Here is a 16170-nt window from a genome sequence, read left to right as displayed (position 1 = left end):
AGGAAAAAATCAATAATAATATTGAAGGAGAAGAATAAAGTTGGAGGACTTATACCATCTGACTTCAGACTTACTGTAAAAATGTAGTCATGAAGACAGTGTGGTATTGGGGTGAAAGAACAGCCAAATAGATGGAGGAGAATAGAGAACCCAGGAACTGACTCATATAAATACAGTCAAGAGATTTTTGACAAAGCGGCAAAGCCAATACAAGGGAGAAAAAGATAGTCTTTTCAACAAACGGTGCTGGAACAACTGGACATTCACATGCAAAAAATAAACCTAGACACAGACCTATACCCCTCACAAAAGTTAACTGGATATGGATCACAGACTTAAATTAAAATGTAAAACTATCAAACTCCTAGAAGATAACATAGGAGAAAACCTAGATGACCTTGAGTAAAGTGATGCTGTTTTAGGTATAATACCAAAGGCGTGATCCATGAAAGAAATAATTGATAAGCTGAACTTCCATTAAAATTAAACATTTCTGGGGACTTCCCTGGCAGTCCAGTGGTTAAGACTCTGTGCTTCCACTGCAGGGGGCGGGGTTTTGATCCCTGGTGGGGGAACTAAGATCCCACATGCCATGTGGTGTGGCCAAAAAAATAAATAAAATAAATCAGGGCTGGAAGCCTAATGAGACACAAAAATGAGAAGAAGTGAAACAAAATTAAACACCTCTGCCCTGTGAAAGAAACTGTCAAGAGAATAAGAAGACAAGCCACAGACTGGGAGAAAATATTTGCAAAAGACACATCTAATAAAGGACTATTATCTAAAATATACAAAGAACTCTTACAACTTAACAATAAGAAAACAATCATATTTTAAAATGTCCAAATAACAGGTACATGAAAATGTGCTCAGTATCACTAATCATCACAGGAATGCAAATCAATGCCACAATGAGATATCACCTCATACCTGCTGAATGGCTATTATCAAAAAGGTAAGAGACAGTAAGTGTTGGTGAGAACGTGGAGAAAAGGAAACCCTTGTGCACTGTTGGCAGGAATGTAAATTGGTACAACCACTATGAAAAACAGTATGGAGATTCCTCTAAAATTTAAAAAGTAGAACAGAATTACCATATAATCCAGCAATCTCACTTCTGGGTACACGTATCTCTGAAGGAAATGAAATCACTGTCTTCAAGAGATATCAGCATTCTCGTTTTCAATGCAGCATGATTCACAATAGCCAAGACGTGGGAGCAACCTAAGTTTCATCATCAGATGAATGAATGAAGAGAATGTGGTGTGTGTGTATACACTTACCTCCCCACAGGGAACATTATTCGGCCATAAAAAAGAAGGAAATCCTGCCATTTTCAACAACATGGATGACCTTGGGGGTATTATAGTAAGTGAAATAAGTCAGACAGACAAATACTATATGATACAAATACTCACTTAAATGTGGAATCTAAAAAAAAAAAAAAAAGGACTCATAGAGATAGAGAACAGATTGGTGGTGGCCAGAAGCAGAGGATGGGAGGTGGGGGAAATGGGTGTAGGTGATCAAAAGGCACAAACTTCCAGTTATAAGTTCTGGGGAGGTAATGTACAGAATGGTAACTGTAGTTAACAATACTGTTTTGTACATTTGAAATTTGCTAAGAGAGTAGATCTTAAAAGTTCTCATCACAAGGAAATAAATTGTAACTATGTGAGATGAGGGATATTAACTAAGCTTATTGTGGTAATCATTTTGCAATATTTACATATATCAAGTCATTATGTTGTATACCATAAACTAATACAATGTGATATATCAATTACATCTCAACAAAATTGGAAAAAAAAGATGCTCTACATCATATGTCATTAGGGAATTGCAGATTAAAACAACAGCAAGGTACCACTACAAGCCCACTAGAATAGCCAAAATCCAAAACACTGACGACACCAAATGCTGGTAAGGGTGTGAAGCAACAGGAACTCTCATTTCTGGTGGGACTGCAAAATCGTACAGTCACTTTGGAAGACAGTTTGGCAGTTTCTTATAAAACTAAACACACTCTTACCATATGACTCAGCAATGATGCTCCTTGGTATCTACCCAAAGGAGCTGAAAACTTATGTCCACAAAGAAGCCCGTACAGGAATGTTTATAGCAGCTTTATTGATAATTGCCAAAACCTGGAAGCAACCAAGATGTCCTTTACTGGGTAAATGGATAAACTGGACTACATCTATACAATGGAATGTTTGTCATTCAGCACTAAAAAGAAATGACTACCAAACAATGAAAAGACGTGGAAGAACCTTAAATGCACACTAAGCAAAGGAAGCCAATCTGAAAAGGCTACATACTGTATCACTCTAACTACGTCACATTCTGTAAAAGGCAAAACTATGGAGAGTTAAAAAAAAAAGTCAGTGGTTGCCAAAGGTTAAGGAGGAAGGACGGATGTGCAGAGGACCGAGGATTTTTAGGAAGTGCAACTACTCTGTATGATACTATAATGGTGGATACATATCTTCTGCATTTGTCCAAGCTCATAAGGTGTACAACACCAACAGTGAACCCCCATGTGTAAACTGTGGCCTTTGGGTTCTAATAATGTGTCAGTGTAGGTTCATCAATTGTAATAAATGTACCATTCTGGTGGGAGATGTTGAGAAGGGGGGAGGCTGTGTATGTGGCAGGGAGTGTTTGGGAAATCTCTGTACAAATCTCTGCCAATTTTGCTGTGAACTTAAAACTGCTCTCAAAAATACATTAAAAAAAAAGTTAAAAACGAATAATTGAGTAAAGCAAAGAAAGAAAAAAAAAGTAAAAGACCTTCACTGGTGACCTTCAAAGTTCACTTCAAACCATCTTTGCAGCCCCAGGTCCCAGCCTTCTAAGACCTGGACAGAGAGCGGAGCACGCCCCCAGCGGGATGCGAGAGGCGAGGAGAGGGGGTGGTCTAGGCCTGGCCTGAGCCTCTTACCGGTGGCTGGCGGCGGGAATCACCCGCGAAGCTCTGAAAAACAGGAATGCTCGGGCCCCACAGCGCACCAGCTGAGCCTTTCCGGTGGCAGCGTCCAGCTCTGCGGAGTTGAAAAGCGCTCCAGTTCATCCTAACGTGCAGGCGGAGCTGAGAATCGCCATGAGAGAGCGGCGGCCGGTGGGGTCGCGGGTCAAGGTCCGAGAGGGAAAAGAAACCTTCCTGGGAGAAGGATGCGCCCCCCGCCCCGTCCCCCAGCGCGGTCACATTCTTGGATGTTCACTCCAGCCGCGCGCTTTCCAGGGGCCTGCGGCCAGATGACACACTCTCAGCAGCTCTCACCTCAAGAACAGGTGTCCCCAGGGCAGGTGCGCTCACCTTCTGCCCCGGTAGGAGGGAGACCCAGTCCGTGACTGGGGCCGACAGCGCGCCCCGCCCCGTGTAACAATCCAGTCCCGGGAGCCACGTGCGGGCTCCGCGAAGGGCTTGGTCACGTTTCCCACTCTATTGGCGCGGAGCGCGCGATTACACCAATTCGTACTTCACTTTGGTGACACGAATACGGATGGGTGTGACCACGTATTCTTCGGCGGGAGTTTTCTCCTATACCTCCTAACTGACCACCGTTAAAACTAAAAACAAGTAAGCACACACAGTAAAAAACACACACAAAAAAGGCGCGCGCGCGATAACGAGCACACATACAAGTGGACCCAGCGCCTGTCCAACGCCAGGCAGGTGGCTTCCGGGTTCCCGGTCGCCATGGCACCCACGGCCTCCGCGCACCACCCACCCCCCGCGCCTCCGCACCTAGCTCTCCCGGCCAGCTCTGCCCTCGGCAGCCAGAGAAACTGACTTGGGGGCCCAAATACCTTGGGGACACACGCGGAGGGAGCACCGCCTCCGCCCCGCCGCGGCATCCCCGCTCCGGGCCCCTGCCCCACACCCACCACTCCGTGCCGCCGGCGCTCGGGGAGCGCTTGGCCTGGGAAGGCGGGGGACCGGAAACGCGTGACCCCGACGCGGGCCGCACGCACGCCCACACGCACGCCGGTCTACCGGCTCTCTGGCCCTTTAAGGCGGATTTTTCCGCCGTCGACCTGGGGGCGGGGAAAGCGTCGCGCGCACCAGGCGGGGGCCGCCTCCCGAGCCGTAAGTGGAGGCGACGCGTTGCCGCGGACCCTAGCTTGTGGCGGGCCAGCGCCGCTGGAGGGGGGCTCCTCTCCAAGCTCCCGCCCCTACCTCGCCTGTTCCCGCAGTTGCGGGGCCCGTGGGAAGGACGTGCGTACCTGTCGGCCCTTCAGTGGGGCAGGCGGGGGGTCAGGTTGGGCGACTCTGGGGAGGCCTCCGAGCCGCGGATGCCCGAGTCCACGCGGACCCGGGGTCTCGCTACCCGCGAGCGACTCGGAATCCACGAGTGTCTTTCACTTTCAGTCTACAGGAAATGGAACTGCGTCGACCGTGTATCTCCAGCCGGTGTCGTAAAGCAGGATAATCATACCGTTAACCCCCAGTTTAAGTTTAGGTTCGAGTCCGTGGTGGTCGCAATTGAACGCACCGATTTAGAGGGAGTGAGGGAAGAACAAAACACGAAAAAATGCCCTGCAGACCGCAGCGGGTTGCAGCCGCAGTCCACGCGGGCCCGGGCAGTTTAGGAAGCGATACTTTCTCTGCGGCCCCGGGCTGTCACCTCAGCCTCGCTCACTCTTACCACGCTGCAAATTCCCTGAGTGGTTACAGCTGAGAGCATAGCCATCCCGCACCTTTGGCATGAATTCCCAGCGAAATCTCACTTCCCAGGAGAGCCAGGCAAAAGGAATTAGACAAAGGCTTCCCGCAACCCCGTTTGTTTTGAACTTGTAAAACGGCCTTAAGAAGCATTTGGAGCTACTAGAGAGATAATGCATTTTCTGGCTAGAACCTCACTCAGGATTCTTTTGCCTCACAGTTTTGAGCGAGCAGAGAGCTGGGCGCGGGCGAGATGGCCCTGGTGCCCTATGAAGAGACCGCGGAAAAGGGGCTGCAGAGATTTCACAAGCCTCTTGCCACCTTCTCCTTGGCAAACCACACGATACAGATCCGGCAGGACTGGAAGCAACTGGGAGTCGCAGCGGTGGTTTGGGACGCGGTAAGTAAGCCCCGGGGGCCTCTTAGCATCAGCCATTGATTATAAGACTGGTCTCTATTTTTAAAAAGTAACAGCTTTATTGGGTTGTAATTCATATACCGTACATTTCACCTATTTAAAGTGTGTGTGTGTGTGTGTGTGTGTTTTAAGTAAGTTCAGAGTGGTGCAACTATCTATCACTACTCAATTTTAAAACATTGCATCACTCCACCCCTTCCAAAAAAAAAGTCCTACCCATTAGAATCACTTCCCTGCTCCCTCCCCACCAAATAGATTGCATTTTAAGGGTGCATGAAGAAAACTGAAAGAAATTAAATGACTTACCAGTAATTTACCTAGCACGGAAGAGGGAGGACTGGGGCCCCTAGCTGCTTTGGACAATTATTCGGTTAGTTTTTAACATTGCACAAAGAATGTTGTAAACTGACAAAGCCAAGAATGAAGATCATGTGTTTTCTTTAAGTTTTCCATAGTTGTAATGATCAAAAATTATACTATAATTGCTGCTTTACTTTTTTCTCTCCCAGCACTGTTTTTTCAGCTGCTTGTGCCAGAGACTTGCCCTAAGCATCTAGCCACACCTGGGATTCGGTGGGAGCTCAGTGAATGTTGGCTAAATGATTGGTGTAGATACAATTTTACAATCTTAATATTGTATCAGGGGTGTTAGAGAAACACTTAGGAATAGAAGTCTTGATATATCGTAACCCAGTAATACCACTTCTAGGAATCTAGTCCAGGGTAACTACAAGAAAAGTTTTCTCAGAAAGAGTAATAAAGATACAGAACAGTGAGGAATGGGCGAATCTCCTACATTCTCACCAAGAAGAGGTATGCTAAGTATGCTAATAGTATGTGGTCATGAAGAACAAATTATATTTTAAAATTACGTTATATGCTAATAGTATGTGGCCATGAAGAACAAATTATATTTTAAAATCATGTTAACAGTATACAGTGATTTATAGAGTTATATGCAAATGCTAACTCACACATCAAGTCCAAACCTTTGGCTAAAACTTCCCTTTTGATGCCCAGCTCCTCTGGGGTGACGAGCGTTAGGGACGCAGGAGAGTAGGAGAGAGGGAGGAAACTCCAGGAGCCTTGGTGCTGCTCTGCTTTTTCCCTTTGGTTGTGGCCTTGCTGACTTGAACTTGGTTTAGGAACTAGACATTCCTTTAAGCAGAATCACAGAGACTGTTCATGTCAGCTCTACCAAAGTGATTTTATAAACCTTGAGTGTAAAAATGCTGTGACACAGTAAGAAATTAGCCTTCCCAGATTCAGCAGGATCCTATCCTGGGTGGTCAGTGTCACTGACCACTGCTGTCCCCCGTAAGGGCCTCTGGTGGGGCCTGGGGCAGCTGTGCTGGGGAGCTCAGTGTCTGTGCTTGCTCCAGGTGACCTCCCAGCAGCAGCTGAGTTCCTGTGTGAGCTGTTACACTGGGAATTGAACCTTGCGGTGGGAGGGGGGTATGTGATGTCTTCTTGGAGTATGTAGCCTGCTTGAAAGCCTTCAGGCCCTAAAGTGCTTGTTGACCTAAATTGTCATGCTGTGTTTTGACTCAGGCTATCATTCTGGCCACGTATCTGGAGATGGGAGCTGTGGAGCTCAGGGGCTGCTCTGCCGTGGAGCTGGGTGCTGGCACGGGGCTGGTGGGCATGGTGGCTGCCCTGCTGGGTGAGTGTGACTCATGGCTTACTCCTGTGTGAGTGGAACTCATGGAGGGGCACCTTTTCCTGACTCAGAGCTCATTGTTAGTTTCCCTCTTACCGTATTACTTTTTTTCCCCCTGTACTTATTATGAGTCACAGGCCAACTGCAGTGCTCTCAACTCCAGGAAGGCTAATTCCTTCTCCCTCTCTCATCCTATTATTTATACTTCTCACGGGAGATTGCTTTGCCCACTTCACTTCTGTGATGCCCATAATATGATCTTAAGGCAACTGAGTTCAAAGAGAATTATCTTATTTGTGTACATAGCTTTTTACTGTTTAGGTGCTGTCTCTGTACTCTCGGATTTAACCCTAGGAGGTCGGGAGAGCAGATAGTCTCTTACTTCATTGCTGAGGAAGCTTTGCTGGTTTTTTTCTTTTAGGGAGGGCTGGCCCCCCCTGCAGTTTGTACTGACATCTATTAAACAGTGTGCAGTTCTGAAATGATACCAAGGTTTGTCGTGTTTTCTTGGCATACAGACATTAGTTTAGGCCTAGAATATTTTTAAGCTTCATTTCTATTTTATAATTCATTGATGACTCTTTTCTACAACTTCCTGCTCATACATTTCAAGCTGTGCCTTGATTGGATAGACCAGCCTCTGAGATACAATGTATAATATTCCCCACTTCAGTATTGTCACCTGGAGCTCTTGTTAAAATGCAGTTTCTGCTTCTGTAGGTCTGGGGTGGGGCCTGAGAGCCTGCATTTCTAACAAGCTCCCAGGTGATGATGATGATGCCGTAACTGCTGGTCCTCAGACCACACTTGGGTGGTCAGGATCTAGAGTTCCATCAAGTGTGTACAGCTACTTGAGCACCCACTAAAGGCCCGCTTTTGTCCTGTCCTTTTTCTGGTAACATATCTTTTTCAGTATTCCTTTCTCTGTTTAGATTGTGCCTCCCGGGATTTGATGGGGAGCATGGGCAGGAGCGATGGGTGGACGTGTGAACATAGAAACTGATGCAGGTCCATCTGTCTGACACCACAGCACTTTTAGCCACTGAGGAGGCCCTAGCCGATACACCACCTTTTGATCTCCTCAGGTTGACCTTATATTGTCCCCGTGTATGTTAGGTATATTTTTAATTTTCATTTTTCCAGTGAAGCTGGGATTCCGGGAGATTAAGCCACTTTCTGAAGTCCTGGTCAGTGGTGACCCGAGACTCAAACCAGACTTGTCAGACACAGAGGCCCAGGTTCTTTTCTTTCCATGGCACTAAGTCCCGTCTCTGTGACGTTTGAGAGGACTTAGCTGGAAGGGGAAATGAGGTTTCTTCTGTCTCCCCCTGAGAACAGGGCCTCCTCACTGCTGTCGAGACAGCAGAGCGTGGTGACCTGCAAAGGGTTAGAGGCCCACTTGGCTCTGACCTTTTTTTGTTTCAATTTAATTTTATCAAAGCATAGTTGATTCACAGTGCCGTGCCCACTTCTGCTGCATAGCAAGGCGGCCCCGCCGTGCATACACGCATTTTCCGTTCCGGTCCATCACAGGATGCTGAAGACAGTTAGTTCCCTGTGCTACACAGCAGGGCTCTGCTGTCCATCCATTCCACATACAATAGTCTGGCATCTGCCAATCCCAAACTCCCAGTACTTTCTTCCCCACCACCACGCCCTCAAATCCCCCAACCACAAGTCCACTCTCCACAGGCTCTGACCACCTTTAATTCTTACTAGCTGTGTCACCTTGGGCAAGTTGCCGAATCTCTCAACTTCAGTTTCCCAATAAACTGGGGATAATAACCATAGTGACTGACCAACAAGGATCAAATGAGAGCATGCATAGAAATCTGTTAGCTCGCCGACTGGCACCAAGTAAATGCTCAACAAGTGTTCTCTGCCTTTTCATTTCTGATCTATAAATCTGGATCTGTGGGCTTGGGAAAGCCAGCATAAGGTTCTTCAAAGACCATCACAGAGCGAAGGACTAGTTAATTGTTGCCACAAAAGATGGGGACTTTGGGAGGGGCGAGAACAGCAGAATGGCAGATGGTGTTCTTGTGGTTGCCCCAAAGCAGAATTAATTGCTCCCTTATTTCCCTTCCCCACAGTGCTTGGTGTTCTCCGCCCCAGCTCTGTCACATTTCACTTTAGGCAGTTGTTTCATGTGTCTGTCTCACCTGGCAGGCTGAGGCTCCTGAGGAATGGGGCCATGTCTCATTCTGTGTGTCCTTGGCCCTAGTACAGCAGCTGGCACACAGTAGATACCCAAATCGTTCTGGAATAAGAGATGAACTAGAAAATCATGAAAATTACTGTTTCTGTTATAAAAATGATAAAACTCTATTACAAAAATAGCCCTAGAAGCAGTCTAAAAAAAAGGAAAAACCCACCAAAGATTCTGCTTATTCATGACTTTGCAACATAATTACCATTAGCATTTTGGTATATTTCCTCCTATTCCTTTTCTCCATCCGTATTTTAATCATAGTTATAATCGTGATTCCATACGTGTGCCTATCTGTGTGTGTATATATTTTCACACATATATGATGTTTCATTTAACATGTCATGCACATTTCTCTGTGCTATGGCATGCTTTTCATGCTCATTATTTGTGGCTACAAAGTATTAGGCTGGAGAAATTTTGATGCTGAAACCTAAGAGTAAGAAAAAGTTAATCTCTTTAAAATGGAAACAGAACTAGAATAGGTAGTGCTTTGGAAATGTCAGAAAGAGGGTGATTGTTCCCCTTTTTAAGCTATTTTCATTTTTTGTAACCTTACTCATTGATTCCCGACTCTGGGGAACACCCACGGCGTGCCTGTCATGGTTTTAGGGCAGCAGGTCACTGCTCTCAGGAAGCATCCATTCTAACTCTAACTGGAGCGAGACGGGGGAAAAAGACAAATTACATTAAAAAGCCTCCCCCTCAAATGGTCAGTGATATGCAGACTGTTAATCTAGGGTGATGAGATTTTCTTGTTAAAAGAAAAAACAGCTGCTAATTCCTGGGCGGTTCTTGTGTTCTGGGTGTTGTGTCTTTATGGCCTTCATCCTCACCACAACCCGGCATAGTAGGTCTACTTGGAGCTCTTTTCAAAGTGGCGAAATGGAGGCTTAATAGATGTCAAGTAACTTGCCCAAGGTCACAAGCTAATGGATTGTGGAGTTAGAATCTGAATCCAACTCTGACTCTCAAATCCTGGTTCTTCGTTTAAAAACCTCTTCAGCCTTTATACTACTTGAAAACTATTCTTAGGGGAAAAAAAACCACATCTTTAAGACAGGGTTCTGTAAGTTGGGTTGGGGTCAGGAATCTGGATTTTAAAAGCTTCCCAGGCGATTTGATGCCCAGCCAAGTCTAAGGACCGCTGTCTTAAACATACTGCTCAGCAAGAAATTGTCTCTTAGGGGCTTCCCTGGTGGCGCAGTGGTTGAGAGTCCGCCTGGGGACACGGGTTCGTGCCCTGGTAATTCCAGTGCAAGTCTCCACTGAACTTTCAACTTGTACGTTTAAATGAAAGCTGTTGATGTCTCTACGTGGCTATTTGTCAGCACGTGTTTAAACTTGAACTCTAATTCCCTTTCCAAACTTGTCCTTTCTCTTTTGTTCTGAGTTAGCATCACTATCCAAGTAGTCACTCAGGCCAGCTCCTTGACCTGCCCTGCCCGCTGCCCACCCGGCTCTTGAGCCCTGCTGGGTCTTTTAACTATTTCTTGATTCCATTTCTCCCTTTCCATTCCCACTGTCTGGCTGGAGTGCTCATCAGCTGTCTCCTGCAAGATTCTATCCACATTCCCACCTGACCTTTCTACCTCTGTCTTATCAAACCCACTTTTCCCAATAGCTGTCAGTGTGGCCCATGTAGAACGCAGAAGTGATGGGGTGACCCTGTGCCTTCCCATTGCCTGCAGGCCAAATCCCAGGCTTCTTAGTGAGGCTCTGTAATCTCACTTTGCTGACTTTCTCAGCACAATTGCACTGAGTGAAGTTCCAGTGACACACACCCTGCCTCTGGCCTGTCCCTTCTGCCTTGAATTCCCCTCTTCACCTCTTTCCTCTGGTTAATGCCACATCTTTCAAGTGTAAGCTCAGATTTCCTTTCCTTCCGAAATCTTTCTTCGACCTCTGCTCCTCTCGAAGAATGCTTCCTTTGTGACCACATAATTTCCTAGCACACCCATGTTCCTATATTTTACTTCCTACACTGCTTCATAATTACACTTACGTGTATCTCTCTCATGAGACTCTCAGTTCCTAGAGGGCAAGGACTTTCTTACCCATCTCTGTATCTTTAGTGCACACTCTGTGCTCCAACATTTGAATAAATTAAGGCGTTGCTTACAAAACTAAAAACTAAAAGTAATGACAAATGTTTACATGTTCTTTTTCCATTACCAAGTGAGTGACAGCAGGCTATGTTGTCTTATTGGGTCAGTTTCCACTAGTTTTTCATGAACTAAATATTGTCTCATCTCCCTCCTTACCCAGCATAAATCTCACGGGCAGTCATTTTATTACCATCTTCACGTACCATCAATACCCTGCACTTCCTTGCTTCATCCTCTTCACTGGGCTCAAAACAAGGTTACGTGCAGCTCTCCACTTGTTCCAGGCCTGCACCCAGGTAGCTGAATGTGGCTGGAGGAAACAGACTACTTCTGGGTCTCATTTTAAACTCCTGGTCAGGACCCTCTGGGGGGCTCTTCGTGCTGCTGAGGAGTCCAGCTCTGCTCCCTCTCTGCTGACCTCCAGTCCTCCTTTCTCCACTTTCACTCTGAGCTGATGACATTTCTCCTTATTTTACTGAGAAGATTGAAGCAATCAAGAGAACTTCTGTAACGTCCCGGCACTGTCTCTGACCACCCCCTGCATCTGCATCCACGGTCTGCCTTTGTTCCTGATGCTGTATGCAGGTGGACTGTGTCTCCTCCCCGGGGCCAGCCCTCTCTTGCCTGTTCAAGGGTGTTGTTCTGGTGGTTCTCTTTCCTGCATTATCACTTTTCCCTCTTTCTACCTGATCATTCTAATCAGCATACAAACTTGCTGTTATTCCTCCCATCCAAAAAGTAAAAAATAAAACTTAATAAGTGGCTGATTATAGTTCTGTAGCAGGAAATGTATAAGTTGACCCTGGAATATCTTGTCATACCAGATAGCAAGGAAGCTATCAAGGATGACTGGGTTTGTGTCAAAAGTCCTTTGGCAAAAGATAGACAATTTGAACATCGATAATGAAGATGGCATGGGTTTAAATACATCAGATATGTTTAATGCATAGTTTATGATACAACAACACTAAAGTAAACCCAATCTGTCATCTTTGGAGGATACTTAGAAACCAACCCTTTGAAATCTGGGTTATAAAAGGGGAGAGAGCAAAATTTATCCCGCCTTTCCTATTCACACAATTCCTCTACAAAATGAATAACCAAGTAGTAATTGAAAGAAGCTTACTCAACAAATAAATGCAAAACGAATCTAATAAATTAAGGATCTGGGCATTGAGTATTTGTGGTTGCTCACATCACAAAAATAGAGCCTACCAGATATTACATCCTCTTGATGAAAAATACCACCACCACCTCTGAAATGCTCTTGTTCAAAAAATCAGACTCAAGTCAAACAAATTTACAGGAGATACAGAGCACAGAGGAACATGTCAAACTATACAAATGGCATAATCAGCCAAATCTAGATTGTGGGAAACTACAGGACAGATGATTTGTTTCTTCCCTAAATTGCAGGAGAAAAATAAACAAACAAATAAATAAATACAGGAAGCTGATTAAAAGAAACTTAACACATCCTGCATACCCTTCACCCAAATAAACAAACAAAAACTCCCAAAACAAAACCACAGGCAAGATGATAATATTCTGTGAGCTGAATATTTGGGTGATAAAAACCGAGTAACTAGGGCTTCCCTTGTGGCGCAGTGGTTGAGAGTCCGCCTGCCGATGCAGGGGACATGGGTTCGTGCTGCGGTCTGGGAAGATCCCACGTGCCGTGGAGCGGCTGGGCCCGTGAGCCATGGCCGCTGAGCCTGCACGTCCAGAGCCTGTGCTCCGCAATGGGAGAGGCCCGCATACCGCCAAAAAAAAAAATCGAGTAACTAGTTGAGGGAGTGATTGCCAGAGTCAGGAGAGTGGTTACTGCTGGGTGGCCTGTGTTTGGGACTTGGCCTGTGGTGGGAGTCTGGGAGCCGTGACAGCAAGGAGGGAGCCTGCAGCTCACCCACCTGCATCACTGTGGCCACCTCCTCACAGGTCTTCTTGCTCCTGGCCTTGCCCCACTGCTAGGAATTCTGTTAAAACCTAAGTCAGGGGCTTCCCTGGTGGCGCAGTGGTTGAGAGTCCACCTGCCGATGCAGGGGACACGGGTTCGTGCCCCGGTCTGGGAAGATCCCACATGCTGTGGAGCAGCTGGGCCCGTGAGCCATGGCTGCTGAGCCTGCGCGTCTGGACCCTGTGCTCCGCAATGGGAGAGGCCTCCACAGTGAGAGGCCTGTGTAAAAAAAAAAACAAAAAAAAACCTAAGTCAGATCACTAGTACTTCTGCTCAGCTCTCTCCAGTGGCTTCCCATCTCACTCAGAAAAAGCCAGAGCCTTTTTGGAACTTAACCTGTGAACCCCAGCTGCTCTGCCTCCCTCCGGTTACTTCTTTAACCTGTTACTTCTCTCATTTGTCTCCTCCTGCTTTATCCCTCCTTCCAGCCCCTCTGGCCTCCTCCTTGCCTGCCCCTATAGGCCTTTGCACTTGCTCTTCTACTTACTAGGAATGTTCTTCCCCGTGATATGTATTCGGTTATTCCCTCACCTAAGTCACCTTCTCAGTGAGGCCTTCCCTTTCTACCCAACTCTCTTACTTCCTGATGTTTTATGTCTCTCTTTCCTGCTTTATTCTTTTCCTTGGTGTGTATCTCCAACTAACATACTAGATATCCTACTTTTAAAAACACCTCTTGCTGCCTATCTCCTCACTTGAATGTAAGTTCTATGAGGGTAGGGGTTTTTCTCCCATGCTGTTGGTAGGCACTTGGATGTTTGTAGAATTGATGGACATTATGGGGAATGGTCAACCGACATTAAGATCCTACTGAAACTCCTGGAACACCTGGCAGGTTAGAAGTAGCCTCCCTGAGACAGGAGTTAGAGGAGGTCTCCATCTAAGAGCTATTAACAGGAACACTGAGGTGACATGCACAAGACCAGATCACTCCAGTATTCCCAGCAGAGTGCTCTGTAGACTGTCCGGAAATCCAGAGGTAAAGTTCTAAGTTAAACCAGGGAAAGGCTGTCTGTGATTTCTGTTATCAGGAGAGATGAAAAGTATCACTGAATTTTGCTCATTGGGCGGCACTGTGTCTAGCAACAAACGGTCAAAGTGGTCGGTGCGTGCATCTAACAACTTGCACATTTTCATAGGATCACGCTCAGGACCGAGTCAGATGTCAAACTGAATCACATACTGTCCTAATGTTACATGTCAAGATAAGAAACATTCAGTATAAGCTGCCACTGAAATGGTCTGGGATCCTCTTGGGGGATCACCCATGAAGATTACAGACTGAAGGATGCAGATGAGAAATAATTTTAGGAAAGAGTGAAACATAATTTTTAAGTTTCAGAATTTATGGGGTCAAAACCAAGCAGGATTACATGTACTATAGTGTTACTACAATGTAGATGAGGTATTTCAGGGCTGACCTTATGTGGTTGCTTCTCCTGAAGGATACCTACCAGTTCAGACTTCTCTCAGTCATATTGGTTCAAAGAGTTGGATCTCTTGGTTCATGGTAAACAACCCTCAAGAAACAGATTAATAAAATATTGCCTCATTCATTTTACACATTGCATGTAGAAACTTAGCACATAGAGAACATTACCTCACATTTTAACCTACAGTACTTTAATACAATCTAGTAATTTCTAACTACTATTTTTCAATAATTATATATGAATTGCATGAATACATATAGATGGTCTGCTTCATGACAGCATAAGGAGAGGAAGACTGAGATTTCTTAGTAGCCAGTTAATCTTTTCCTTGATTCTTTTTAAAGCTTTAGCCCCAGAAAGGAACCTTTCCCGGTTTATGGTATCTTGTCATCCTCATAATCGTTGGCTCCCAGATTTTTCATCTTTGGACTCCATTTTACCCTGAGGCCTTCTGACTTGAAGATGGTGACCTAATGAATGAAGTATAATGGTAGATACCTGTGAAGGGTGGGCCACTTCTGTCTGCACAATTCAGAAGCATCAGCTAGCTTATCACCTGTATTTAATAGGCATAACTTCAGCAAACAGCAAGTGTGTCATAGAGGCAAACCAAGTTTCACTTTTACCTACAGGCAGTAGAGAAGGAGCATCTGGCCATGGTTCTGACGTGTCACAGCTCTCCACGAAGGCATCATACTGTGTCTATGAGGTGGAATATTTAGAGACACTCACCCCGCTGTTTAACTTGATCCCTCTACCTATTAGTTGTACTGATGTGTGCATTACTTTCTGTCCCATGTTCTAGGTGCTCATGTGACTATCACGGATCGAAAAGTAGCATTAGAGTTTCTTAAATCAAACGTTCAAGCCAACTTACCTCCCCATATCCAGCCCAGAGCTGTTGTTAAGGAGCTGACTTGGGGACAGAATTTGGGGAGTTTTTCACCTGGAGAATTTGACCTGATACTTGGAGCTGATATCATATATTTAGAAGAAACATTCACAGATCTTCTTCAAACATTGGAACATCTCTGTAGCAACCACTCTGTGATTCTTTTAGCTTGCCGAATTCGCTATGAACGGGATCACAACTTCTTAGCGATGCTTGAGAGGCAATTTACTGTGAGGAAGGTTCACTATGATCCTGAAAAAGATGTACATATTTACAAAGCACAGAGGAGAAGCCTGAGGGAGGACTTATAGTTGGCTATAATTTATAAGAATGTTGTCACTGAGTGTGTCAATTAAGGTCTTAGACTGGGAATATAACCATATGTAATGAAATGGCTTACTGTACAAAGAGTCTAACCAAAGGTTCTCAAAAGGCAAAGCAAATGTGCAGTTTTAAAACAAAGCACTTTGTCCCATTGCTGTGACTTTTTAGTTACATTTTACTCACTCTGAAATTCAATTAACATTAAAGGAAAGTGTGCGATTTTGGTTTATGTTGTTTCTGTATCCCATACTGCTCCCTCTCAATAAACAATTTTCACTGATGCTGTGATGAAGGGTTGGTATAAAGGCATCTTCAAAGCAGTGAGCTTGTTTTGGTGAGGCTAGATCCTGCAAATCATTTAAAACACATTGTAAGACATACGTTTAGCCCAGTTTTCTAATTTTCTGAGTATAAAACAAGAGGTTTGGGCTTCCCTGGTGGCACAGTGGTTGAGAGTCCGCCTGCCGATGCAGGGGACACAGGTTCGTGCCCCGGTCCGG

The 16170-nt window shown here is 45.4% G+C and overlaps 1 protein-coding gene across 3 annotated transcripts; it reads left to right on the top strand.

Annotated features, from left to right (window-relative positions):
* The first annotated feature begins 3979 nt into the window (after window positions 1-3979).
* Window positions 3980-15950, top strand: METTL21A (methyltransferase 21A, HSPA lysine). 3 transcript variants are annotated; one of them, XM_024738406.1, is made up of 5 exons: window positions 4087-4222; window positions 4890-5069; window positions 6639-6750; window positions 15087-15163; window positions 15260-15400. In XM_024738406.1, exons 2-5 carry the CDS (start codon window positions 4923-4925, stop codon window positions 15269-15271), a joined length of 348 nt encoding a protein of 115 aa, XP_024594174.1. In that variant the 5' UTR covers window positions 4087-4222; window positions 4890-4922; the 3' UTR covers window positions 15272-15400. The 3 variants fall into 3 exon arrangements, with proteins under 3 accessions (XP_024594173.1, XP_024594174.1, XP_024594172.1); XM_024738405.1 differs by lacking the exon at window positions 15087-15163 and having other exon boundaries at window positions 3980-4093; window positions 15260-15950; XM_024738404.1 differs by lacking the exon at window positions 15087-15163 and having other exon boundaries at window positions 15260-15950.
* The last annotated feature ends 220 nt before the right edge of the window (window positions 15951-16170 follow it).

The sequence above is a fragment of the Neophocaena asiaeorientalis genome, unplaced genomic scaffold, assembly GCF_003031525.2.
Source record: "Neophocaena asiaeorientalis asiaeorientalis breed wild unplaced genomic scaffold, Neophocaena_asiaeorientalis_V1.1 scaffold258, whole genome shotgun sequence".
Taxonomy (NCBI): Eukaryota; Metazoa; Chordata; class Mammalia; order Artiodactyla; family Phocoenidae; genus Neophocaena; species Neophocaena asiaeorientalis.
Note: the sequence above shows the minus strand (reverse complement) of the source record. Positions and strands in the feature narration are given on the sequence as shown.

Bases quoted from the DNA above. Each gene is read 5' to 3' on its own strand.
- METTL21A (XM_024738405.1), top strand. From the start codon at position 4,923: ATGGCCCTGGTGCCCTATGAAGAGACCGCGGAAAAGGGGCTGCAGAGA. The intron at 5,070-6,638 runs GTAAGTAAGCCC...GTTTTGACTCAG, and splicing joins CAGCGGTGGTTTGGGACGCG to GCTATCATTCTGGCCACGTA. The intron at 6,751-15,259 runs GTGAGTGTGACT...CCCATGTTCTAG, and splicing joins CATGGTGGCTGCCCTGCTGG to GTGCTCATGTGACTATCACG.